General features: G+C 41.1%; 1 protein-coding gene across 3 annotated transcripts in view; it reads left to right on the plus strand.

The window, feature by feature from the left end:
* The window catches only part of RSRC1 (arginine and serine rich coiled-coil 1), a 378,613-nt gene that overhangs the window by 351,851 nt on the left and 418 nt on the right, over positions 1-26,344 (plus strand). For 2 of the 3 annotated variants that reach the window (XM_056565034.1, XM_056565033.1), the window contains exons 8-10: positions 5,900-6,006; positions 19,130-19,276; positions 24,329-26,344. The exon at positions 24,329-26,344 is cut by the window's right edge and continues 416 nt beyond it. In XM_056565034.1, the coding sequence (XP_056421009.1) occupies positions 5,900-6,006; positions 19,130-19,276; positions 24,329-24,421 (347 nt within the window). In that variant the 3' untranslated portion in view covers positions 24,422-26,344. The remainder of the gene's footprint in view (positions 1-5,899; positions 6,007-19,129; positions 19,277-24,328) is intronic. The other variant, XM_056565036.1, reaches the window with a different exon arrangement.

The following is a 26,344-nucleotide window of genomic DNA, read 5'->3' on the forward strand; positions in this document are numbered from 1 at the left end:
TAAAAGCTTATACAGTAAAAGATAGGGCGGTGTAATGCAGAGTTACACATTATACAGTGTAAGCTTGTGTGCTTTTAAAACGTTTCCTCCGTCACTTTATCATTCATGACATTTTTTTCTGATTAATCAGTTTCCGAGATTCTATATTGAAGCCCCATCATTGTCTCCAGCAGATCCTTTCCTTCTCATCACTTATCTGGCAGAGTACTGCCACCTAGTGTATGATATGGATAACTGCCTTTTGGCTGGACGGCTTTAGTGGTTTCCTTCATAACAGAGCCCTATTGTTATTAAACACATTGGTATTTAACATAGAAGTTATGTTATGTTGTTGTTGTCTAACTGGTGTTTCACTTGCTTTATAGCAATATTTTGTAAACAGTGTGACTCCAGCTTTGGCAAAACTACAACTCCCAGCATGCCCGGAAAGCCGGGCACTTTTGCAAAACTGGTGTGACGAGTGTAAACCTTGGGATAATTCTCATGTAAGACTTTGAATATCTGATGGAAACTTTTTCGCCCCAAAATTTTGGCACGAAACGCAAAATTTGTGATGTTTTGAATATGACTCCACACTGTTTAGAAAACACTACCTTATAGTAAAAGCCTATAGATTCTGAAACATATTCCCTTCTATACAATTAGAATGTTTCAAAATAAAATTTACAAGATTTCAGGATAAATACAATTGGTCATTTTTTGAGGTGTTCTGTAGCAGATTTTCAAAATACAACAGTTTTTGTTATCGAACTAATAAACCTTTGTCTAATAAAATTTACACTACTTCTTATAAACAACATCACACAAAACATCACAAAAAAATTAATTCCCTGGTGCAGGTATTATATGTTACATTTTCTATGTAACTCTTCTTTCTGTGACTTATCAATATTAAGTGGGTCTTCTAATCAGGAGTTTATAGGAAAAGTGAAAAAATTCCCACGGAAGCATGAATACCCAAACAGACCATTGTGTGTACAGTATATTAAAGGGGTATTCCAGGATTTTTTATTTATTTGACTATGCTACAAGGGCTGTAAAGTTAGTGTAGTTCATAATATAGTATCTGTACCTGTGTGTGACCATTTTCTCACAATTCTGTGATTTTCACCCCAATATTTATTTTTAACAGCATACAAAATGACTGTTGTCTCAGATTTTTCCCAGCTTGCAAAGCGGCCGAGACCTGACTCACTAGTCAGCTAATGACAGAGAGCCTGTCTGCTTCAATGGGTGGAGAGATCAATCTGCAACTAATGCAACAGCTGGAGGCACCCTGATTGAAAACCACAGGTCTTTTGAATGGATGCAGCTCATTTATGTTTCAATGGGCGGGGTGGCTGATGTGTGGGTGGGAGGAAAATGGAATTGTGAGATTTGTAGTAAAAAAAAAAGAAAAGTCAAACAGGAAATATCAGTTCACAAAAAGCTAGCCACAGTGTTATGGTAATCTCACAACATAGCCATTTAGCCCCAAGACAAGCGCAGATCCTTCCTAAGCATGTCAATTATCACCTTATGGTGGATAACCCCTTTAAGATGAAGAAAGATTGGAATAAAACAGAGGACAGTGCCTCGTGTGATATAGTTAGGGAGGTTAACCCGTAGGACTCTCACCTACTGACCCTCTTGGTGTATTGTATATAACCTCACTCCAGTGGTGGATGAGCTGCAAGGCGCCGGTGTATTCTCTGCGGAAACCCATAGTTGAGAAAAATGCACTGAAGTTGTCACTGCTCATACAAAAGTCCACTTGATGTCATGTGGGTTATATTTCAATAACAAAAGACGATACATAAAGAGCAATGACACATTTTGGAAACATAATTTCCCTTCCTTTGATTGCATATGTAGATACATGTGCATTCTGAGGAAGGCGAATCATATTCCCAAAAATTGCTCTTCATGTATTGAAAGCTGGATCTCCGGGCACTCTTGTAGAGGTACAGGGAGGAGACAAACACTATTGTATAGTGGAAAATTTGTCCTGCTGGATAGTTCTCCTTTAAAGGGGTAACGCAGTGAAAAACAATTTTTTTTTATTTTTTTATATCAACTGGCTCCGGAAAGTTAAACAGATTTGTAAATTACTTCTATAAAAAAAAATCTTAATCTTTCCAGTACTTATCAGCTGCTATGTGCTAAAGAGGAAGCTGAAGTTGAGTTGTTCTTTTCTGTCTGACCACAGTGCCCTCTGCTGACACCTGTGTCCATGTCAGGAACTGTACAGAGTATGAGCAAATCCCCATAGCAAACCTCTCCTTCTCTGGACAGTTCCTGTGGTCAGACCGAAGAGAACTACTCAACTTCCTGTGGAGCATACAGCAGCTAAGTACTGGAAAGATTAAGATTTTTTAATAGAAGTAATTTACAAATTTGTTAAACTTTCTGGCACCAGTTGATTTGAAAAGAATTATTTTCCCCTGGAGTACCCCTTTAAACAAGTTGGTATGTTCTGAGAGGTACAGTAATTCCACTGCAAGGAGAGTGGCTGCCTATATGGAATGGGCACTGCCACCCATGAAAAGTCTTTCTGGTCCTAGTAGGGCAGCCTTGTTCCTTATTAGTTCCTGGCTTTCATGTAGGTCTTTGTGGTGCTTAGGGGTATGTATTGTAACACTACAGGCCCTTTTAAATTGTTTAGAGGTGTAAAGATAGTAAAATCTATGACATAAAAGTCCTTTCATTATATTGGTCTTCTGTTTTTCGTTCGTCTTTCTCTTTTTCAATCATCCACAGTTTTAACTTACTGCACCTCATAAATGGAGATGGGGGGTCATAGCAGCTCATATGCCTGGAACTTCCACTGATAATATTATTGTAATACAGTGCTAGAGGTAGATGTTCTTCAGGAGTTACATCCATTGTGTTCACGGGATAAGTGAGTCCAAAGTAGGGTCTGTTCTTCTTACACAAAAATGGTTAGTTTGGAAAATCTGTTCTCTTTTGCATGGTAAATGACTGTACATTTTAGGTATCATGCAAGGATAGAAATGTAGGTCTAGTAACAAGTAATTGTAATGGACGTGGGATTGAGTAAACTAGGAGGAATAAGCAGAAATCAGTAAATGCAGAAGGAGGAATTAAAAGCCATTGGCTGCTTTGAGTATTCAGCAATTGAGCATCTGGTTTCCGTACAAGACCTCAACTATTATTGGAATGTCTCTTCATTTTCGTTTTCAGCAAGGACTTTTACAGAACCAGCATTGATTTCTGCGGCTCCTTAGCTTTCTTCATCCATTATTTTTGATTTTCCTATGAAATATATATATCCTTTCTACTGACATCTGACAAACATCATATGGAAGTCATTTTATCTCCCAATAATGTTTGTCAAAAAGTATCAGACACTAATGGATTTCACTTCCTCACGGTCCACTCCAGGCATGTTAATGTCATCTGCATAACTCTAAGAAACATTTTTCCAGATATTTATTTATTTTGGGCTTTGTTCCCGCCCCTGTGTAATTTCATATCGCCTGTCACGTCCTATCTGTTTTGCACAGATAAATGCTGCATAAAGATAAGGCTAATGGTTAATGATGAGTATAGGTTTGCAGACAGATTGCACTAAGATGAGCTCTCCACATTATGACAGATTGATTTTTATCAATGCGATGATGATGGGAAGACCAGCTAGCTTTACTTTGTTTTCTGTTTGAGGGCCACTAAGGCATTGTCAGATGATCTGATCTGACGTGTAGTGTATTTACATACAATACAATAACTGATATAGTTTTATGTAGCATCTTGTGTTTTGTGGTTATAGTAATTACGTGAAAGGTAACATTCTAGTAATTCACCATGCCTAATATAATGCACATTTATAAAAAGCATCTCAATTTGGTTTAAAAAAATAAATATATATATATATATATATATATATATATATATATATATACAGCAACAGGAGAATACAGCAGCACACTGCTAGCACAAAGATATAGATGAAACATGAGTATATAGATAGAACATGAAAAGCTATACAGCTGTAGTGCAATAGATGAAAATATGAAACTATGAAATTATGAGGTATTTAGCTTGCAAATTTGGCGCCAAATAGCGTGGACCGTCCCACCACGGTAAGGTGACCTCATTCTGGGACGGACCCTACACTATGAATATGCCTCTGCGTGAACAGTACAGCAGGCATTGCAAGGTCTGAAACATCCAAGGCACCTAATATACATCTAATAGAGGTGGGTGGGGTGCAGGAGCCAACATGGAGGTAGCCACTCCCCCGTATTCTTTGGTTGTGTATATATATATATATATATATATTTCTCCTTCTGGAGCCATGTGATAGTTTATTTTTATCAATTGGCTCTAGACAGAGCCAATTGATAATATTGACTCTGTTTCTGGGTAAAGAAAATTGGACTCCTAAAAGGGTCTCTACAAATACTGTTTGTCCACATTCTATGATTTTGCATCTGCATCACTGAACTAATACGACTCCTCCAAATTACTATGGAAATAGGGTGAAATACGCCATTTGTGTTCTGTTCTAAGAATGACCAGTTTTGTGCTTTGGAGAACCAACTTAATTTCTATCTAAAATGCAAGATAATGTGGCAACCAGAGCTGCCAGACAATCTCTCCACTGATCATTCTTCATTGATGAAAGTGCTTTAAAGAGAAACTTGTTTCAGTTCCTGGCATTGGCATTGATAAGCTGAACAGCCATCCCGCTCCTCCTCTTATATTCCCCTATGAGACAACCTTTTCAGTGTGATTTCTGAAGTGGCCGGTTGGTTCGTTCAACAGTTGCTGTGTGAGCTGGAAATCACTCACTGTAAGTGACTATATGAGACCCTCAAAGTAAGTTCTACAGGGTAACATAGAAAAAGTGACTTCTGGTCCACACAGCTAGCACTGCGTGAATTGCTTAGTCACTTTGAAAAGCAGTGGGACCAGAACCCCCAACTTATCAGGAAACAAAGCTGCCTAGTAAGAGGGGGGTAGCAGGGCAGCTGTTTAGCCTTGCCAAGCCAATGTCAAGGACTGAAAAAAGTTTTCCCCAAAGTGTCTCTCTAACTCTATGCCCCAGATTTATCAAAGAATGTCTACGGTAGAGCTATTTTCCCACATTTATTTGGGTGGTGGGTTTGACTAGCGTGCATCTTATTTAGGATGATGAATTTTGTGCAGCTCTGCTGTGGTGGGAAAAGCTCTTCCACATACACTTTTTCTAGACGCTTGTGAGGGAGGGAAGTAGACACTTTCCCAGGTCCTGAATTTGGGAGGTTAGGTGTTTTTACTTTCTTTCACAGAGCTGCCGGGACATTTTTACTTGCACTTAAGATGCTACAATCAATTAGATTGCGGTGTCTAAGGGGTTAAAGCCGGGCATTATCATGATCAGTGATGTCTGGCATTAGAGATGGGTCCTGGTGGCAGATAGCCGCCAGGACCACCCAGCTATGACACACTGAGCGAGTGTCATAGAAGGGGAGTGGGACACTGTCGTCCACAAGAGATAAAGGTTGAATTGTAGAAGGTAGAAGTGATTCTCATGCCTACTGGTACGTGGTGTAGCTTTGCGCCTAAAAAAAAATTCCTTTGCGCACAAAATAGCAACTTTTGACAAAAGTTGCAAATGATAAATACGTGACCACTGCATGGTGAAAAAGAACTGAACACAGTTGCGCCTGAACTGTGCCAAAACATAGGCAAAAAAATGCTCTAAAAGCAATGATAAATCTCCCCCTATATTCCTATTTTTGGTCCATGAAAATAAGGTGCCGGTGCACAACTTTGGAAAAACTATGTGTAAATTTCCTCTGGATGAACAATATTTTCATCCATTTTATCATGACCTATTGTACATACAAACTCTATGTTTCAGGGTATTTTATACAAGGTTTTTGTTAAATCTCTGACACATTTTATGTTTCAGACCATGCGCTGCTGTTTGATCAAGTTAAACGTGTGAAGGAGATTGAGGCCATTGAAAGTGATTCCTTTGTGCCACAAGCATTCAGATCAAGTCGGGATGCCAAAGTGGTAAGTTGGACTTTATTTCAGCTTGTTCTGATACATATTCTAGTATAACACTTGACTTAAGCTTTAGCTTGCATTCCTAAATGAGTTTCAAATCAACTAGAGGCAGAAAATTATACAGATTTCAAAATCTTAATCCTTCCAGCTGCTGTATGCTACAGAGGAAGTTGTGTAGTTCTTTCCATTCTTACCACAGTGCTCTCTGCTTTCACCTATGTACATGCCAGGAACTATCTGGAGCAGGAGAGGTTTGCTATGGGGAATCGCTCCTGCTCTGGACAGTTCCTGACACGGACAGAAGTGGCAGCAGAGAGCACTGTGGTCAGACTGGAAAGAACATCATAACCTTTTCTGAAGCATACAGTAGCTGATAAGTACTGGAAGGATTTGGATTTTAAAATAGAAGTAATTTTCTGGCAGCAGTTAATTTGAAAAAAAAAGTTCGCTCCAAAGTACCCCTTTAAAGTGGTTCCGCCCCTAGACATCTTATTCCCTAGACATCTTTTCTCCTATCCAAAGGATAGGTGATAAGATGTCTGATCACGGCGGGGGTGGCTACTGAGACCCCCTTTGAATAGGGAATAAGATGTCTAGGGGTGGAGTACCCCTTTAAAGGTAAAACTTTAAAGGAGTCTCCAGTAAAACACTTCATGGAGTCACAGTCAAAGCTAGTGTAAATCCAAATGACCGCCATTACAGTTCCTCTAGAGGTCTGAACACAGCACCTCTAAACACCTGCATAATAAGTATGACCAGTTATGTCTTGTTCTTATGAAACTATAGGGCAGTGGTCTCCAACCTGCGGACCTCCAGATGTTGCAAAACTACAACTCCCAGCATGCCCGGACAGCCGTTGGCTGTCCGGGCATGCTGGGAGTTGTAGTTTTGCAACATCTGGAGGTCCGCAGGTTGAAGACCACTGCTATAGGGTGTATAAAATGGTATGACTGCTTTGTGTGTGTATGTGTTCATAGCATGCTTCTGGTATGAACCTACTAAATTTGCATTTATTGGCTTAGCAGCTATATGTCATGTGCATACAATGGATGCATCTGCTTTTTCTATGTTTTACTTTGTAAAATGAGTGGCTTACAAGCAACTATAAAACAAAATATCATTGATGATAATTAAAAAGGGTTTCTTCAAGACTTGTAACAATCCTCAGGATAGGCCATAATTGTTTGAGTGGGCTACCCTTTTGTTCTTTTAAACAGTCTTGGCTCTACCCACCTCCACCCATCAACCATCCATGGTCTAGCCTGAAGATAGACCTTCAGTGTTAAATTTCCAGATTACTCCTTTAAACATGTGTTCACACATAGGTAGTTCTGTCAGATTTAATAGGAATAATACAGCAGCATGCAGCACTATTTTTTTCCATCAAAATCACGGCTCACTAGAACTCCATTATATGTCAGTGGAGTCCATTGGGTGCCATTGGTGTCCATCATTTCATGGGTCCCGCACTGCTGTCAAGGTTTCTATTAAAGGGGTATTCCAGGCAAAGACTTTTTTTTATATATATATAAACTGGCTCCAGAAAGTTAAACAGATTTGTAAATTATTTCTATAAAAAAATCTTAATCCTTCCAATAGTTATTAGCTTCTGAAGTTTTCTGCCTAACTGCTCAATGATGATGTCACATCCCGGGAGCTGTGCAGCTCCTATGGGGATATTCTCCCATCATGCACAGCTCCCGGGACGTGACATCATCATTGAGCAGTTAGGCAGAAAACTTCAGAAGCCGGGACGTGAGTCATCAGAAAGTCAACTTCAGAAGCTAATAACTATTGCAAGGATTAAGATTTTTTAATCGAAGTAACTACAAATCTGTTTCACTTTCTGGAGCCAGTTGATATATAAAAAAAAAGTTTTGGCCTGGAATACCACTTTAAAATGGAAACCATGCTGGCGGTATGAACAGTGCCTTCTTACACTCACATAAGGGACAAAAAAGTGGTGTAAGCATTCACTGTAAGTTGTACCATACAGCTCTGCATTACAGAATATACATAAGGATTCAAGTCCAGCTTTAGAACAGTACAAGTCTGTTTAAATCAGGATGGTGTTTTCTTTACTGGTTGCTATTGCTATATATGTATATTGACATAACATGATTGAGGTACCTGTGATGGTACCATAGACCTACTTGTCATATCATTTGACATCTAGCCAGTTAGACTCCTGTTAGTATCTATACACTGTATATGACACCTGTGTACAGTAGTAATTTGTCCGAGATGACGACCAGAAGCAGCAGTTTCCGTTTGCACTCTATTCTATCACAATATACATATTGGCACATATATAATTATCTGCGGACCATAAGACGTTATCATGTCCAGTAAGTCAATTCAGAATGCCCAGTTTATTTTAAGTCTCTTGTAGGCTTGTTCAGATAAAGGCTTAAAAACCAAAGCAGCAGAGGTGGTATAGACATAGTAGTTGATTTGTGGAATGAAAACCCTGCAGACAATGCAGACCAGAGAATTAAAGCAGCATTGGGATAGGCAGCCCATAATTTAAGCCATAAAGAGCCAAAAACTGTGCAACCAATGGCCATTAAATTCTGTGCTGAAACGGTTAAACATATTTATTATACGGAACTGCAAAGAAGGGAGCGAAACTATATTCTCAGCAACCCATCATCTCCAAAGTAATTGACAAAGGGGTGGAGGGCTAAACGCAGCCTGAAATGAGTTTGTCAATTCTCTCAGCCTGCCGTACATGTCTGGAGATCGGGCAGTTTATGAGCGCAGCCTTTCTTGCCCAACATACTTCATTGAGAATCATGCTTTATGACAGCCCTGAAGGTCACAGCAGAATTTATTTAGCACACACTGCTCGACGAGATCTTTATTCACATTTCTGCCCTGTGAAAATGAGCAGCAACCATTTTAAACTGATTTATGGGCATAATTCATGCTCAGCACGGTTGTATTTCAAGACTTTTAATATGCTTTACATGGTGTATATTTAAGCACCACAACTTAATAATGTTTGTTTATATATTTATTTCAAGCTGCTAGAAGCTGTACGTGCCTTCACGGAAGCTTCTATGCATTTTATACTGGTTTTTCTATCTCCATAGAGAAGACTATGGCACTGGCACAATCCCTGCAATGGATGGTTACAGCAATAGACACTGTTCTTGAAAGTGATCTTAAAACAAAACAAAAAAAGACTTAAGGGTTCTGAATTGTCTTTTTTTTGTTGTAAAATTGAAAGTGACAAATACAGCAAATAGAACTTTCTCTGACACCCATTTGAGTACTATCTAGATATACATATTTATGTATTTAAGTGGTCATCCAGACTATTGCAGCCTGCTGAATATGCTAAAAGGTTTGGGCTGCTAATATATACAAGAACGCTGAACAAACATGTCCCCACTTAAAAGAACTCCATAAGTTAGGGGTTAAGTAGCTGATCGCGGGGGAGTCGAACCGCTGGTTCCTTCAGCACGCGCTCCCATAGAACTAAATGGAGCGGGTGCTGCAGGCACTGTGTGCCGGGTCCTGTCCTGGTGAACGTGGGGGGTCCCAGCCCTCGTATCTGTGGATAGGGGTTAGTTTATTTCTGCCGGATTTCTCCTTTAAGTTTCCTTATAGAAATGTGGCTGCTGTGGAGCTAGAAATCCCAGTGGGCATTACAACTAAACTAACATTAAACATTACAGTATGTGACATTTTACTGTAATACTGTTGTGACTTACATAACCACTAGGTTGCTAAAGTCAAAATACATTTAATGATCTTTAAGGAAGTCTTTAACTATGAAAACACTATACAATGCTAAAAACATCATTCTGTAGAGCAGAAGGAGCGGAGCTCATTGTTGTATAGGATCATGGGAAAAGATTCAGTAAATGTAAAGCTTGTTGACTGAAATTTCTGTTCATTCTGGCCTTAGGAGTCCAGAGGGTGGGATTAACCAGTAACTGATGGGCATGTTTGTATGCTTACTCACATAGAGGAGCCTGTCAATCACTGAGAGTAAAGTGAGACCACCCACTGAGCGCAAGGTACAAGTAGAGATAAGTGATTTGGTTTGGCACAGATCAGATTTGGTTTGTATTTCACAAAAAAAAATGATTTCTTACAATCTGAATGTTCTATGATTGGCCTGAAGGTAAGCAGCAATGCTGCAAGCATCAACAACAGTTTCCATTCCATATATATATATATATATATATATATATATATATATATATATATATATATATTCGCTGGGCTAGGCAGTTGACAAGAGTCCCTGCTCCTGTTTATGCTTTGTATGAGCAATTGCAGTTGGGGCTCTTCTGAATCAAGATCGAAATGCAAAACAAAACTGGCTTGCCAAATTGGACCCAACAAGTCTCTGTAGATTTTCTGTTAAGCTCTAGTTACAAGTTATACTGACTCTTTTTTCCAAAAAATATATACACATCTGCTGTGTGTAGGTTTATGTATCAAGTGTTAAAGATTTTTAAAAAATTATGGACGATGTCAGAAAATGTGGCTAAAAATCTGAACTTTACTTTCTTACCTATTTACTTCTATCAGTAGAGTAAAAAATATTGATAGTTTCCATATAGCAACTATTAGGCAGATTTGCTATTGGACATGTGCCAAAATTTTGGCAAAACCAATTTTACTTATAATTTCAATAACTTGTGCTACATTAATTATATGTTTTAAAAACATTAGACATTTTCACACTCAATGTAATAATAATGTTATGGACTCAGCAAAAGTGTGGTGGCTTTTGTAAAAGTGGCATGGTTTAGGACGCAATACCTTGTGCCTGTCAGTTCAGGTCAATACACCCATGTCAAACCAGCCTAGGACCGTCTAGCCTAAGTTTACACTATCTAAGAATTTGACCATTTTAGTATATCTATGTTTTCTTCACTGACTACAGTAAATAACAAACTAAAAACTAACAAAAACAGCAAAAAGACAATGAAGATTTACCACATAATCTGTAGGCAATGTTACATGAAGATGAAGCTTAAAGGGGTACTCCCATGGAAAACTTTTTTTTATTTAAATCAACTGGTGCCTGAAAGTTAAACAGATTTGTAAATTACTTCTATTAAAAAATCTTAATCCTTCCACTTTTTAGGGGCTGTATACTACAGAGGAAATACTTTACTTTTTAGATTTCTCTGATGTCATGACCACAGTGCTCTCTGCTGACCTCTGCTGTCCATTTTAGGAACTGGCCTGAGCAGCATATGTTTGCTATGGGGATTTTCTCCTGCTCTGGACAGTTCCTAAAATGGACAGCAGAGGTCAGCAGAGAGCACTGTGGTCATGACATCAGAGAAATCCAAAAAGTAAAGCATTTCCTCTGTAGTATACAGCCCCTAAAAAGTACTGGAAGGATTAAGATTTTTTAATTGAAGTAATTTACACATCTGTTTAACTTTCTGGCACCAGTTGATTTAAAAAAAAAAAAAGTTTTCCACGGGAGTACCCCTTTAACTTTAAAAGGAAATCCAAGTTGAAGGTACTTTGTTGTCAAATGTAGGTGCAGTGTCCTTGTAATAATGAAAACTGCATTACATGTCGGTTCCATAGAATCGTGAAGTGTACTTCCTGCTCTGAAATTCTTCCTTAAAGGGGTACTCCGCCCCTAGACATCTTATCCCCTATCCAAAGGATAGGGGATAAGATTTCAGGTGGCGTGGGTCCCGCCGCTCGGGACCCCCGAGATCTACCATGCAGCACCCACCTTTAGCGGCTTCCGGAACCGCTGGAGGTCCTCAGGCTGAGTCCATCTTGACCACGAGGACGGAGCATAGTGACGCCACGGCTCCACCCCGTGTGACGTCATGCTCCGCCCCCTCAATGCAAGTCTATTGGAGGGGCGTGACAGCGTCACCATGCTCCGTCCCAGTGATCGCCAGTAATCAGACCCGGAGCGAACACGCTCCGGGGACTGATTCTAACTGGGTGCGGCGTGGAAGATCATGGGGGTCCCCAGCGGCGGGACCCCCGCGATCAGGCATCTTATCCCCTATACTTTGGATAGTGGATAAGATGTCTAAGCGCCGGAGTACCCCTTTAATGAGTGAAATGGTAGATAGTAGATGGGAGAGGAGATCCTATCCCCGTATTGATGGATGGACCTTACTTCATTGGTATAATGAGGCTGTCGTAGAGATTAGAATAAACATAAGATACGTGAAGCATCTAGGCCTCCATAAGGAGACGGGAATCAGGGATTCCATCATCTGCTCTCAGAAAGGATTGGCTGAAAATGAATGTAATTCAGTAACAGGCAGATTACACATCCTTCTGTTTACTGTCATCAACTAAGTAATGCATGGACTGTACTCTACCATTAAAGTCTGTATGTCTCTCAGTGACACAGCCAGTTATAGTAGAGAAATAAAACATAAAACTTGTTACCATTCATTGTAGCAAATGATTATTATAAAATGGCAGGTCTCCAAATACTATGCATGAAGTAGTGGTTGTGGCTGCCTAATGAGAAATGATTCATTTTGGTGGAAATAGATCATCAACCCACTGTCCCTCACATAAATGTACTTGGACAGCTTCATCCTCAAGACTGACGTCTGGATGGACACATAATCTATAATGGGCAGACCAGCTATAGATTAGTGTTCCTGTCGTGACACCATTGTATCCATTTTGAGGCGTACTTCTAAACATAATTACAGCTCTTGTACGAGAGGTGGTCACTTTTAATTAGAGGCAGAATCCATACAATTATAGCAAATAGGCTCCTTCTCATTTACTACTGAACTTTCCTCGAATACCTGCAGGTAAAGGGACATGTGGGATGACACCATCTTTATTTGTCATGTCTGACGTTACATGGGTTAGTTATTTTACTTTCTCAGCTGCTTGCTTATATAGTCATATCAAAGACAAAATAAGTGTTATTCCAGATATTCTATGGGCAAGTGTATTGGTGCACACCTTGTCATCGAGTTCAGGGTTTTCATTTCATCATTGAGTTCAGGGCTTTTACGTTCATTTTCGACACGGCGATCAACTTTGGGTATCATTTTAATCGTATGGACCTACAGAATAAATCTGATGTGTTATTTTTACCGAAAAGTGCACTGGGTAGAAACGGAGGCCCCAAAAATTTACTAAATGGCAGTTTTTTTTTTCGATTTTGTCCCACAAATAATTTTTGTTTTGTTTCGCCATAAATTTTTTGGTAAAATTACTAATGTCATTACAAAGTAAATTTTTTAGCGCATAAAACAAGCCCTCATATTGGTCTGTAGGTGAAAAACTGAAAGTGTTATGATTTTTAAAAGGTGAGGAAGGAAAAAAGAAAGTGAAAATACGAGTCATTAAGGTGTTAAGTATCACTGTAGTGTACAATATACAGATGGCCGTAAATGTTGGCCCCCCTGAAATTTTTCACATCAAACTCCAAAAATGGGCTGGTCAAAATTATTGACACCCTTTCAAAATTGTGGAAAAATAAGATTGTTTCAAGCATGTGATGCTCCTTTAAACTCACCTGGGGAAAGTAAACTCGCATTGGGCAATATAAAAATCACACATAAAAGCAGTTTAAAAGGAGAGAAGTTCACTTAGTCTTTGCATTGTGTGTCTGTGTGCCACACTAAGCATGGACAACAGAAAGACAAGAGAGCTGTCTGAGGACATGAGAACCAAAATTGTGGAAAAATATCAACAATCTCAAGGTTACAAGTCCATCTCCAGAGATCTAGATTTGCCCTTGTCCACAGTGCGCAACATTGTCAAGAAGTTTGCAACCCATGGCACTGTAGCTAATCTCCCTGGGCATGGACGGCAGAGAAAAATTGATGAAAGGTGTCAATGCAGGATAGCCCGGATGGTGGATAAGCAGCCCCAAACAAGTTCCAAAGATATTCCAGCTGTCCTGCAGGCTCAGGGAGCATCAGCGTCAGCGCGAACTATCAGTCGACATTTAAATTAAATTAAACTACATTTTGCCAAAATGAACTTGAATAAGCCAAAATCCTTCTGGGAAAACATCTTGTGGACAGATGAGACCAAGATACAGCTTTTTGGTAAAGCCCATCATTCTACTGTTTACCGAAAACGGAATGAGGCCTACAAAGAAATGAACAGAGTACCTACAGTGAAATATGATGGAGGTTCAATGATGTTTTGGGATTGTTTTGCTGCCTCTGGCACTGGGTGCCTTGAATGTGTGCAAGGCATCATGAAATCTGAGGATTACCAGCTGATTTTGGGTCGCACTGTACAGCCCAGTGTCAGAAAGCTGGGTTTGCATCCAAGATCTTGGGTCTTCCAGCAGGACAATGACCCCAAACATATGTTATATCACACATCCACCGTACAATCTTTTTGAGTGGTTGTGCTGAGGACTGAGTACTCTTCTTTTTTACATACATCAAAAAGCACCCAGAAATGGATGGCAACAAAGCGCTGGAGAGTTCTGAAGTGGCCAGCAATGAGTCCAGATCTAAATCCCATTGAACACCCGTGGAGAGACCTTCCAGTAAGAGAGACCTGGATCAGTTTGCAAAGGAAGAGTGGTCCAACATTCCGGCTTGGAGGTGCAAGAAGCATATTGATAGTTATAGGAAGCAACGGATTTCAGTAATTTTTTTCCAATGGGTTTGCAACCAAATATTAAGTTAAGGGTGCCAATAATTTTGTCCAGCCCATTTTTGGAGTTTGGTGTGACATTATGTTCAATTTGCTTTTTTTTCCTCCCTTTTTTGGTTTTGTTCCAATACACACAAAGTGAATAAACATGTATATAGCAAAACATGTGTCACTGCAATCCTTTTCTGTGAGAAATACTCAATTCAGGGGTGCCAACATTTACGGCCATGACTGTATAGAAAGGAGGTATGGAATAGCGCACAAGTGTGGATAGAGGAGTGAGGAAGGCACCAGATGCATCTAGCTTCTCAGGAGATAACAATGTCAGTGTAGCAAAAAGTGAGACCAACAAATAAGCAGGGTGGAGGTGCTGGAACGAATGCATAGGACAACTTAACTCAACGTGTGTAGCAAAGGAAAAGAATGTTATCCGCACTCACCGCCGGGATCGATAAAAGCTGCTCCTAAATGGACATCACAGCCGGACCGGGACTGCAGAGACATTCAGTGCGTTCAGAGGCTACAACTGGTTATTTCGCGCATTAGCGCTTCATCCGGCCTCCTTTCGAGGCCGGATGAAGCGCTAATCCGCGAAATAACCGGTTGTAGCCTCTGAGCGCACTGAACGTCTCTGCAGTCCCGGTCCCGCTGTGATGGCCATTTAGGAGCAGCTATTATTGATCCCGCTGGTGAGTGCGGATAACATTCTTTTCCTTTGCTACACACATGGAATAGCGCACAGTTCACTCTGGTCGGCTCATTGAATTGAATTACATACGGGACCGCATACGCAGGGATACGGGAGCGCTAGTTTTTAGCTCTCCCCTGCCGTATGCACTCCCGTATTGGGGAAAACCTGATGTGAACCCAGCCTGACACGGCTTTGCGTTCCAAGGCGGACCGCAGCTGGTGTGTGGAGTGCGGTTCAGCTGGTATTTAGCCACACCAGAGACCTCTGCTACATCCAGAGCAGTGTACATCCTGTGATGGCGTGCTCAGTATCGGGTATCCTCATCTGTCTCCTGATGATATGGATATAGGAAACACGTCAAATCGAGAATTTCACTACCACTGACATCATAATTCATAAGTATCAGCCTTTCTTATACTCTCATGATATATGCTTAATATGTTCTGGTTTTCCTGAATGCATGTAACTGTTGTCTGTATTCCTGCCTTACTTTATGCTGTAGACAGGAAAACAGGAAAAAAGGACCCAATAAGGCGCTGCTTCCGACCAAAAACAGGCAGTACAAGGTAGTAGACGGAAAGTGCCAAAGGCACTGTATTTATTTCATCCATTAACGCGTTTCCGAGGGTATCGCCTCCTTCATCAGATTGGCATCTGATGAAGGAGGAGATTCCCTCAGAAACGCGTTATTGGATGAAATAAATACAGTGCCTTTGGCACTTTCCGTCTACTACCTTGTACAGCCTGTTTTTGGTCGGGAGCAGCGCCTTATTGGGTCCTTTTTTCCGGTTTTCCTGTCTACACATTTATGGGAGAAGACTCCTTCCTCCTCCATCCGGACCTCGGGCTTGCAGCTTTCCTTTACCCACACACTCAACTTGAGTAACCCTTAAGAGGTCTATACGCTTATTTTTTCTAACATCTGGTGAGCGAACACTCTATAGAGTCTACGCCCCTAGAGTACTGTTTTGGACTGCTGGTGTCAAGGATAATACACGAGGCGCTGTCCTCTGTCTCCCTGTTTTTTTCTCTCTTTGTATATAGGTTTACTTTATGCTGTTGCTTTAAACTATTGACCATATCCCTCTGTGATTATATTTGCATATTGTACGGCATCTGCAATACACAGTTAAAGGGGGATATTTTTTCACAGGGTTATTTAGCGGACATTTATCAGAGGTTTTTTCTGTGCACAATACATTTGTGTATATGACTCATACACAAGGTATACACAGTCTGCCAGTATATAAGACTAATAGTGTATTGTGCCCACAGAGAGTTAGCCTATCTTTGGATAGCCAGTGAGTTAGTGTGCAGCAGGGCTTGGTAGCACAGCAGGGGAGGTTCCAGTGCGGGGCTGTCCTTTTTAGGGCGACAACTCCGCCTAGGAGTAGGCTATCTAGGGATAGCGCAGTAGTATAATAGGCACCCCTGCCAACTATACCTGTTGTCCCACCCTGCATCCCCTCCCGAGTCACGGGGCTAGGGCGAGAGATAGTGAGACTGATCCATGTATCTTTGTATCATGCTATCATAATTTTCATTGCCTTCACTCTGGCAACTGTTTGCCGCGTGTACTTTGGAGCAAGCCTTTAATATCACTTTATCTTTATTTGTGTTTGGTTTTGTACACGTGTGTTGTGTTCTGGGTGTCCAGTTTTGAGAGGACAATTTTAATAGTACTAATTAAATGCTAAGTTTTAGTCTACATTTCTGTTACACACTGTAACAAACCTCCTTCTCATGTAATCACCTTACTACTAGGGTGACACACTGTAACAAACCCTCTCCTCATGTAATATCATTGATACTGGGTTGACACACTGTAACAAACCCTCATGTAATCTCCTTACTACTGCAGTGACACACTGTAACAAACTCCTTCTCATGTAATCACCTTACTACTAGGGTGATGCACTGTAACAAACCCTCTCCTCATGTAATATTATTACTACTGGGGTGACACACTGTAACAAACCCTCTCCTCATGTAATATCATTACTACTGGGGTGACACACTGTAACAAACCCTCATGTAATCTCCTTACTACTGGGGTGACACACTGTAACAAACACCCTCCTCATGTAATCTCCTTACTACTCGGGTGAAGTACTGTAACAAACCTTCTCCTCATTTAATCACCTTACTACTGGGGTGACATACTGTAACAAACCCCCTCCTCATGTAATATCATTACTACTGGGGTGACGCACTGTAACAAACCTCCTCCTCACGTAATCTCCTTACTACTGGGGTGACCTACTGTAACAAACCCTCTCCTCGTGTAATATCATAACTACCGGGGTGACACACTGTAACAAACCTCCTCCTCATGTAATCTCCTTACTACTGGGGTGACACACTGTAACAAACCCTCTCCTCATGTAATATCATTGATACTGGGTTGACACACTGTAACAAACCCTCATGTAATCTCCTTACTACTGCAGTGACACACTGTAACAAACTCCTTCTCATGTAATCACCTTACTACTAGGGTGATGCACTGTAACAAACCCTCTCCTCATGTAATATTATTACTACTGGGGTGACACACTGTAACAAACCCTCTCCTCATGTAATATCATTACTACTGGGGTGACGCACTGTAACAAACCTCCTCCTCACGTAATCTCCTTACTACTGGGGTGACATACTGTAACAAACCCTCTCCTCGTGTAATATCATAACTACCGGGGTGACACACTGTAACAAACCTCCTCCTCATGTAATCTCCTTACTACTGGGGTGACATACTGTAACAAACCCTCTCCTCGTGTAATATCATAACTACCGGGGTGACACACTGTAACAAACCTCCTCCTCATGTAATCTCCTTACTACTGGGGTGACACACTGTAACAAACCTCCTCCTCATGTAATCACCTTACTACTTGGGTGACACACTGTAACAAACCCTCTCCCCATGTAATCTCCTTACTGCTTTGGTGACACAGTGTAACAAACCCCCTCCTCATGTAATCACCTTACTGCTTTGGTGACACAGTGTAACAAACCCCCTCCTCATGTAATCTCCTTACTGCTTTGGTGACACAGAGGTGCAGATTTCTGCACACACAAGTCATCAGGTCCTTCAACAACCATCCTGAATGGCTCCACCTGGTCACATGATAATGACATCATCACAGGTCCTTAACCCACAGGTCCTACAGCATCCAGTAAGTTCCAGGGGGGAATCTGTGCTATTGTTCCCACTGCAGTGTCCCGGAGGGGGGGCAATCCGTTGGGGGTGGAGGGTGGCTTTGAGAACCCGAAAAATAAGGGGGGTTTATATTCGGGCTGGCTGGGGGACCCTACCTAGATGGGGGGGCTGCGGGGCTCCTCGCTACGCCACTGCACAGAAGTCATGTCACCAACGCAGCTAGACATGTGGAACTGATTTCCAGTCTTTGAGTGTTTCCTGTTGATGTAGGGTAAAGGTTCTTATTAGGCTGGGTTCACACTACGGAATCTCTGGGCAGAATTTCTGCCGCAGATTTAGCCGGCGGCACTAAGACCGCACAAACTGCATTGCCATCCCCATAGACGGCAATGCATTTCTGGGTGAAACTTTTGGGAGATCTGCTCAGAAATACATTGACATCTATTGGGACGGCAATGCAGTCTACGCGGTCCTAGTGCCGCCGGCTTGATCTCCGGCAGAAATTCTGCCCAGAAATTCCACAGTGTGAACCTAGCCTTACTTGGTCTCTCAAAAGTCATCAACCCTCGACTTGGATCATCACAAGAGTTTTCAGAACTGATTCTGGTTGGACTTATTTATACCTTTCTCAAGCAGTTATATATATATATATGTAAGTTTTATGGTATTTTCAGTCAACAGAAACTGGCGACAGCAAGCATGAATCGGCCATATTAGGTATGGGAACGTTGGATTTATTTGGGGATGAAAAAGAAGCAGACGTTAGTACTATGCCGACTGCTATCAAATATCTGGATGATAACTCCATTGCACACCCAAATGTAAGTTCTCTGTTCATATAATATTTTCATATGATTGCCAAGACGCCAACATTTTTTTTTTATTTTTTTTTTTATATTTAGGCTATCTTATACTGAACAAATGTGTAATATACGGTGTATGCACATGGCTGGATTGAAGGAGTACTGCAGCCATATAGAACACTTATCCCCTAAGATAAGTGTCTGATTGCATGGGTCCCACCGCTGGGTACCCCCCCGACCCCACCCCCCCGCATTCTCCCATACAGGGCCCCGGCATTGATGCCGCTAATGCTCGTGTCGTCGATCCCTCATTAGAGGCTGACAGACATGCCCCTCCATTCAGCTCTATGGGAGAGGCAGGGATGCTGCACAAACTCTGCATCTCCGCCTCTCCCATAGAGATACATGGAAGGGGTGTGAGTCTGGGCCCCGTACAGGAGATCGCGGGGGTTTCATCGGTCGGACCCCCCGCTATAAGACTCTTATCTCCTATCCTGTGGATAGGGGATGTGTTCTATGTCTGCAGTCCTCCTTTGTTAGGTCTTCAATCCTGCTGGTGACAGTATAGCCCCTCTGTGTCTAACCAGACCACACTGTTGCAGTTTATAATCTCACCAGACACAACAACAAAAGCTAACCTTTCAGAAATCTAATAAGGATGGTTTTAAGGGTGCGAAATTACATCAGAGGAGAAATAAAGTGAAATAAAGAAGATCTCCCTATGTATTTTCCCACAACCCCCATGGTGACGTATTGCATCATATTGTACTATGGCTCTAGAGTAAGGCTTTAGATTTTAATGTGTAACACGTAGATGACGATGTCTCAGGCTCCCATTAAAATCTGTAAACTTTTTAGTGACATTAAAGGGGTTATCCAGGAAAAAACTTTTTTTCATATATTAACTGGCTCCAGAAAGTTAAACAGATTTGTAAATGACTTCTATTAAAAAATCTTAATCCTTTCAGTACTTATGAGCTGCTGAAGTTGAGTTGTTCTTTTCTGTCTAAGTGCTCTCTGATGACACCTGTTTCGGGAACTGTCCAGAGTAGAAGCAAATCCCCATAGCAAACCTCTTCTACTCTGTGCAGTTCCCGAGACAAGCAGAGATGTCAGCAGAGAGCACTGTTGCCAGACAGAAAAGAGCAACTCAACTTTAGCAGCTGATAATTATTGGAAGGATTAAGATTTTTTAATAGAAGTAAATTTTCTTTAAAATCTCTATATCACGAAAGAGACCAAATAAAAGTACAGGGGAAAGATAAAAGTTCAGTTGAAATCCCCACACGTTTCAATTTGATTACTGATCTTAATCATGGCTACAACTTTGTGAGTAACAGAGCACTCTGCATATACCAGTATAAACAGGTGAAACGAGCGTGGTTCCGCCACGTCAGCAAATCATGTGATTCCAAGATCTTAACCCTTACTAGTATGAATGTTAGATTCCGTCATTCAATAGCTATTAATAATGCAACAGTGAATACAATCATTGTACAGGTGAAACACACAAATCATTAATATATATATATATATATATATATATATATATATATATATATATATGAAAGATCATTGCGGTAATTCAAACCATTTGGGTATCTGGTATTCAATATGCTTCCCGTGTGCATACGTCTCTATTCCAATCACCTTCATGCCTGGGAGGGCATACTTTGGATGTCTCTCGGGGAAATGCTTGGTTAATCCGAACATGGATCTACTGTAAGTGTTCTCATTGTCCGGTATGTTCAAATGTTCTGAAAATCAAGTTTAGAATTTCCTGGTGATACACCTTATGTATTGCATTTCACATGTTTTACAGGTTGCGCAGTAAATGATATGAGTAGATTGACAGTTGATGACATTTTTTATGTGAAAAGTTTTTTTTTAACTCATGGATTGGAATGTAGGGAAATTAACCATAAATTTACATAGACCGCATTTTGAATGACCACATTTATAGTTGCCCCTGGATATTAACCAGTTTCTTTTGTCTTTGTTCACACAAAAATCACTAGGGGAAAGTTGATTTTGTAGACTACGTGCCTTTTTGGGGATAATACGTATTCCTTGTTTCTGTATGTTAGACATACCGTATTTTTCGCCGTATAAGACGCATTTTTTCTTCCCCAAAACTGGAGGTGGGAAAAGTTGGTGCGTCTTATACGGGGAATACACACCTATCGGGTCGGTCCCTGCGGCCATCAAGGGGCCGGGACCCGCGGCTAATACAGGACATCACCGATTGCGGTGATGCCCTGTATTAACCCTTCAGACGCGGCGATCAAAGCTGACCATCGCGTCTGAAGTGAAAGGGACAGTAACCCGGCTGCTCAGTCGGGCTGTTCGGGACCGCCACGGTGAAATCGCGACGTCCCGAACAGCTTACAGGACACCTTGGAGGGACCTTACCTGCTTCCTCGGTGTCTGCTCTGTGCCGGGATCCCCTGCATGGCGGCGCTCTCCTTCAACGTCATCACGTTGTCGCGCACGCTGTCCCGTCATCCAATAGGAGCGGCGTGCGTAGCGACGTGATGACGGCGACGGAGAGCGTGGATCCCAAGGAAGAAGACGTCCGGAGCGTCGGGGACATCCCGGGGAGGCGGCGAAAGCGATGGAGCAACATCCAGGGCAGCGGTGACGGGTCCGGAGCGGCGGGGACATGTGAGTATTACCTCCTATCCAGTGGCCTTCAACCTGCGGACCTCCAGATGTTGCAAAACTACAACTCCCAGCATGCCCGGACAGCCATTGGCTGTCCGGGCATGCTGTGAGTTGTAGTTTTGCAACATCTGGAGGTCCGCAGGTTGAAGATCACTGTTGGGTTCAGAATCTTTTTTTTCTAGGTTTTGCACCTTTAAAATTGGGTGCGTCTTATATGCTGGTGCGTCCTATAGGGCGAAAAATACGGTAGTTTCCTCAGTTTCCAGAATCAGTATATGTTTCAATATAATATTACATATGTTTTCAAAGTCTGTAGTATACGGGTGGAAAATGTAGGGACACTATTGTTATTTCTCCTGTTTTTGGTTATAGCACAATTTTTATTTTGTAAGTAGTAACCCTCTGGTTAGGCACCAACAATTCCCCTGGCTCTATTCCCCTTGCTTTATTAATAGCTATTGAATCACAGAATCTAACATTCAGTAAGGGTTAACATCTTGGACTCGCATATTATTTGTTGACATGGCGGAACCACGCCCGTTTCACCTGTTCATACTGATATATAAGAATGTTCTGTTACTCATGATCTGATCGAAACGCGTGGGATTTTCATTTGAACTTTTATCTTTCCCCTGAACTTTTTTTGTTTCTTTCGTGATATTCAGATTTTAATATTACTAATAAAGTTTACAGATTTTAATGGGAGCCATCCTCATCTACGTGTTACACTTCATCCACTGGAACTTGGCCCAGGTGAATTCCTCCGTGCCTCCAGCCTTACCTCTTCCCCTACAGATATACACTGACTGAATCCATCAGCTGGGGGGAGCTGATTATATCTTTCTTCTATTTTAGATTTTGATGCCTAATATGTGGAAAAGAAAGGGACTTGCACCCTAGGAAACAATAGTAGAGGGGATATTTGTGGGGGTAAATTCATTGAGATTGCCAGAGATGTCAGTGAGGTCTATGACATAGTCGTTAGCTGTCCTGGTAAAATGGAAGATCAGTCAGCCTGCCCTTACTACCCATGCTGCCCTGCTCATGGATTCATTGCAGGCAATCTAGCATCATTTTGTTTAGATTAGTCAGACAGACTCTCCTTTGCAACCTAATTTCTGCCACAATGGCTGCCACCTGCTTTGTGCTTCAGGGAGGGGTTGGAGAGCCCAGGGTATGAGTACTGGGTGCCCCTAAGTCATATATGTGCACAAAGTATTGAAAAAAGTATGCAATAAAAAGTATTTTTCTTTTATGTATGGCATACTTACTATTATAGCAACCAAACAATATGGAAATACAAGGACCAATCCAATGTGACTTCCATTTATTGTGATTGCAATCTTATCATGGACCACTTATATTTGTTACCCAAATCAATGGCTGTGAGCTCTCAAGGTTGTGCCCATCATTTGGTGTTTGGTTCTATATGTACAATGCCCAAACCATGCTGACTAGTGAAATACAGGTTTTGCTCAGTTCTCGTTATCATTACAGTATCCTGCAATTATTATTCCTGTAGACGTGACCATGAAAATCAAACTCCTTGCCGCAACTTCAAGTCTTAAAGGGGTACTCCGGTGGTAAACTTTTTTTTTTTTTTTTTAATCAACTAGTGCCAGAAAGTTAAACAGATTGTAAATGATTTCTATTAAAGAATCTTAATCCTTCCAGTACATATTAGCTGCTGAATACTAAAGAGGAAATTATTTTCTTTTTAGAACACAGAGCTTTCTGCTGACATCATGAGCACAGGGCTTTCTGCTGACATCACGAGCACAGGGCTTTCTGCTGACATCACGTGCACAGGGCTTTCTGCTGACATCACGAGCACAGGGCTTTCTGCTGACATCTCTGTCCATTGTCCAGAGTAGGAGACAATCCCCATACCAAACGTATGTTGCTCTGGACAGTTCCTAAAATGGACAGAGATGTCAGCAGAGAGCACTGTGCTCGTGATGTCAGCAGAGAGCTTTGTGTTCCAAAAAGAAAATAATTTCCTCTGTAGTATTCAGCAGCTAATAAGTACTGGAAGGATTAAGATTTTTTAATAGAAGACATTTACAAATCTGTTTAGCTTTCTGGCACCAGTTTATTAAAAAAAAAAAAAAAGTTTTCCACCGGAGTACCCCTTTAAGGAACCCATACACATTATAAGAAAGTCAGATGAACTCGCTATGCCTGGAAGACATAAGGTCTTAGATATCTGCTATAGCAAATAGTGTACTTAGGTCACAAGAACAATTGGTAATGTGCATTAGTAGGGGTGGAAAGATATGATATATATACATACCAAATGAAGAACAAGAAGTATTGATTTATATTTTTAGATTTGTGGAATACCCCAACATTACACATGAAATGCCTTCTAAGTACATAGTAATGAACAGTGTTTTTTCTTGACAGCTGTACATTGAAAAGGCAGAAGCAGAGGAGAAATGGTACAAGAGGCTAACTTCCCTACGACAAGAACATCTGATGGGCAGCCCGGTGGCGTAATGGTCTAGATAAAAATGAATAAATGCCGGAAAGTCTATTGTTTTATGTATGCACCATCATTCCATCCTTTTTAATAAAATGTAAAATCTGTGAAAACATAACATTTTCTATCTTAAATGAGGAAAGGTAAGGCTCCACTATTAATACAAATGGCTGTGTAAGTTTATAAATAAAAAAAAGTGGCTCTATCTCAGTGGCTGTCTTCAAGTAAAGCTCCACGCTTGACTGATATTGGCTATATAGACAGAAAATGAAGGATATCATCTTTGTAAAATATCACCTGTATCTCTTTTGCTCTTCTTGTATCAATAACGTTAAAGTTTTTTCAGTGTACAATTGATGCAAAATCTGTTACATGCAGGTGTTGTTGTGGATTTAAAATTGATTGTACCATTTACATTGCATTTGAAAATTCTGAGCATGCCTTCAAATCCACCTGGAAAAAATACACTTAAAGGGGTACTCTGCCCCTAGACATCTTATCTCATATTTAAAGGATAGGGGATAAGATGTCTGATCACCGGGGTCTGGCCACTGGGACCCTCGCGATCTCCATGCAGCACCCAGCATTCTGAACATTCTGTTCAGAACGCTTGGTGCAGGTGGCCATGTTCGTGACATCAAACCACGCCCCCCTTGTGATGTCACATCACACCTCCTCCATATATGTCTATGGAAGGGGGCGTAGTGGCCGTCACGCCCCCACCCTCCTCCCATAGACATGAATGGAGGTGGCGTGGCGGGATGTCAGGATCACAGCCGCCCGCACCAAGTGTTCTGAACCGAGCGTGCTATACTGCACGTACTGAGCCATTCAGAACCAAAAAATAAGTGAGAATATGTTTTATTATGAAGATGCTAGGGTTTTGGTCATAAAACCAATCAACACTATTAGGCCTCTTTCACACTATGAAATAGTTCCGTTTAGGAACTTCCGTCACCAGTTCCGTCACTATATCGTCGAAACCCGGCCGTTGCAAAACCCCTGACGGCCGTGACTAAATTGCATTGCAGCCTATGGGATTTTGTAACTGCCCGTTTGCACCCGTATATGCCCGTAATTCATTATGGGTGTTATATAGTGATGGGACATCGTGGCGGAAAAATTACTGCATGCACACTAGCGTAAACACTTTTTGGCATCTGTTTTACAGCCGCCAGTCCCTGCTTTACCATTGGTCTTATGGATTTTATTTCCACCTTAACTAACATACTTTGTTTCCATGGAAGAATAAAACTTTGTCTATTTGAAATATTATCACAAATATTAAGCATATTCTCTTTCTGCCTGTTGTGTAGACACAACAGATATATCAGTTAAAGGGAACTGACAACAAGGTCTCCCATACTACTGGTTCTGGGTGATAGTGTGGGAGATGCCAATCATGTGTGTTTATTTTTTATTTTTTTAGGTAATATGCATGAAAATAGTAATATGCAAAGTAGTATGTTAATGCCCTGTGGGTCTTCACTAGCCCCTAATAAATAACTCTTTCCAGAAGATTTCACAGCACATAGCAGCTACGTCACTACTGAGGAAGGTTTTGTATATTTATTAGGAGGTGTTCTTACTCGACCTGCAGGGTGGGATTTGTCCATCTCCTAAATGGCCTAATGTTTGTGAAAAATAAAAGAACTATTGTGATGAGCATCCTCTGCATTATCATCCATCAGGTTAGTCTGGGTAATCCTACTGTTAGTTTCCCTTTAAAGGTCTTAACAGAATCATTGCTGATAACCGTTGTCCTTCAATGCACTCGTTTGTATCTAAAATTATGGAACTTATGCCAAATTACAAATGTGTTAGATCACTAAAGCTTAACAGTGGTAACATATTACCATATGTCAACAGCTCAAGAAGTCTTCTAACCACTATCATGTGTGGGACTATGCTGGAATATATTACGACAAGTGTCTGAACAG

Source organism: Hyla sarda, chromosome 3, assembly GCF_029499605.1.
Source record: "Hyla sarda isolate aHylSar1 chromosome 3, aHylSar1.hap1, whole genome shotgun sequence".
NCBI classification, from domain to species: Eukaryota; Metazoa; Chordata; class Amphibia; order Anura; family Hylidae; genus Hyla; species Hyla sarda.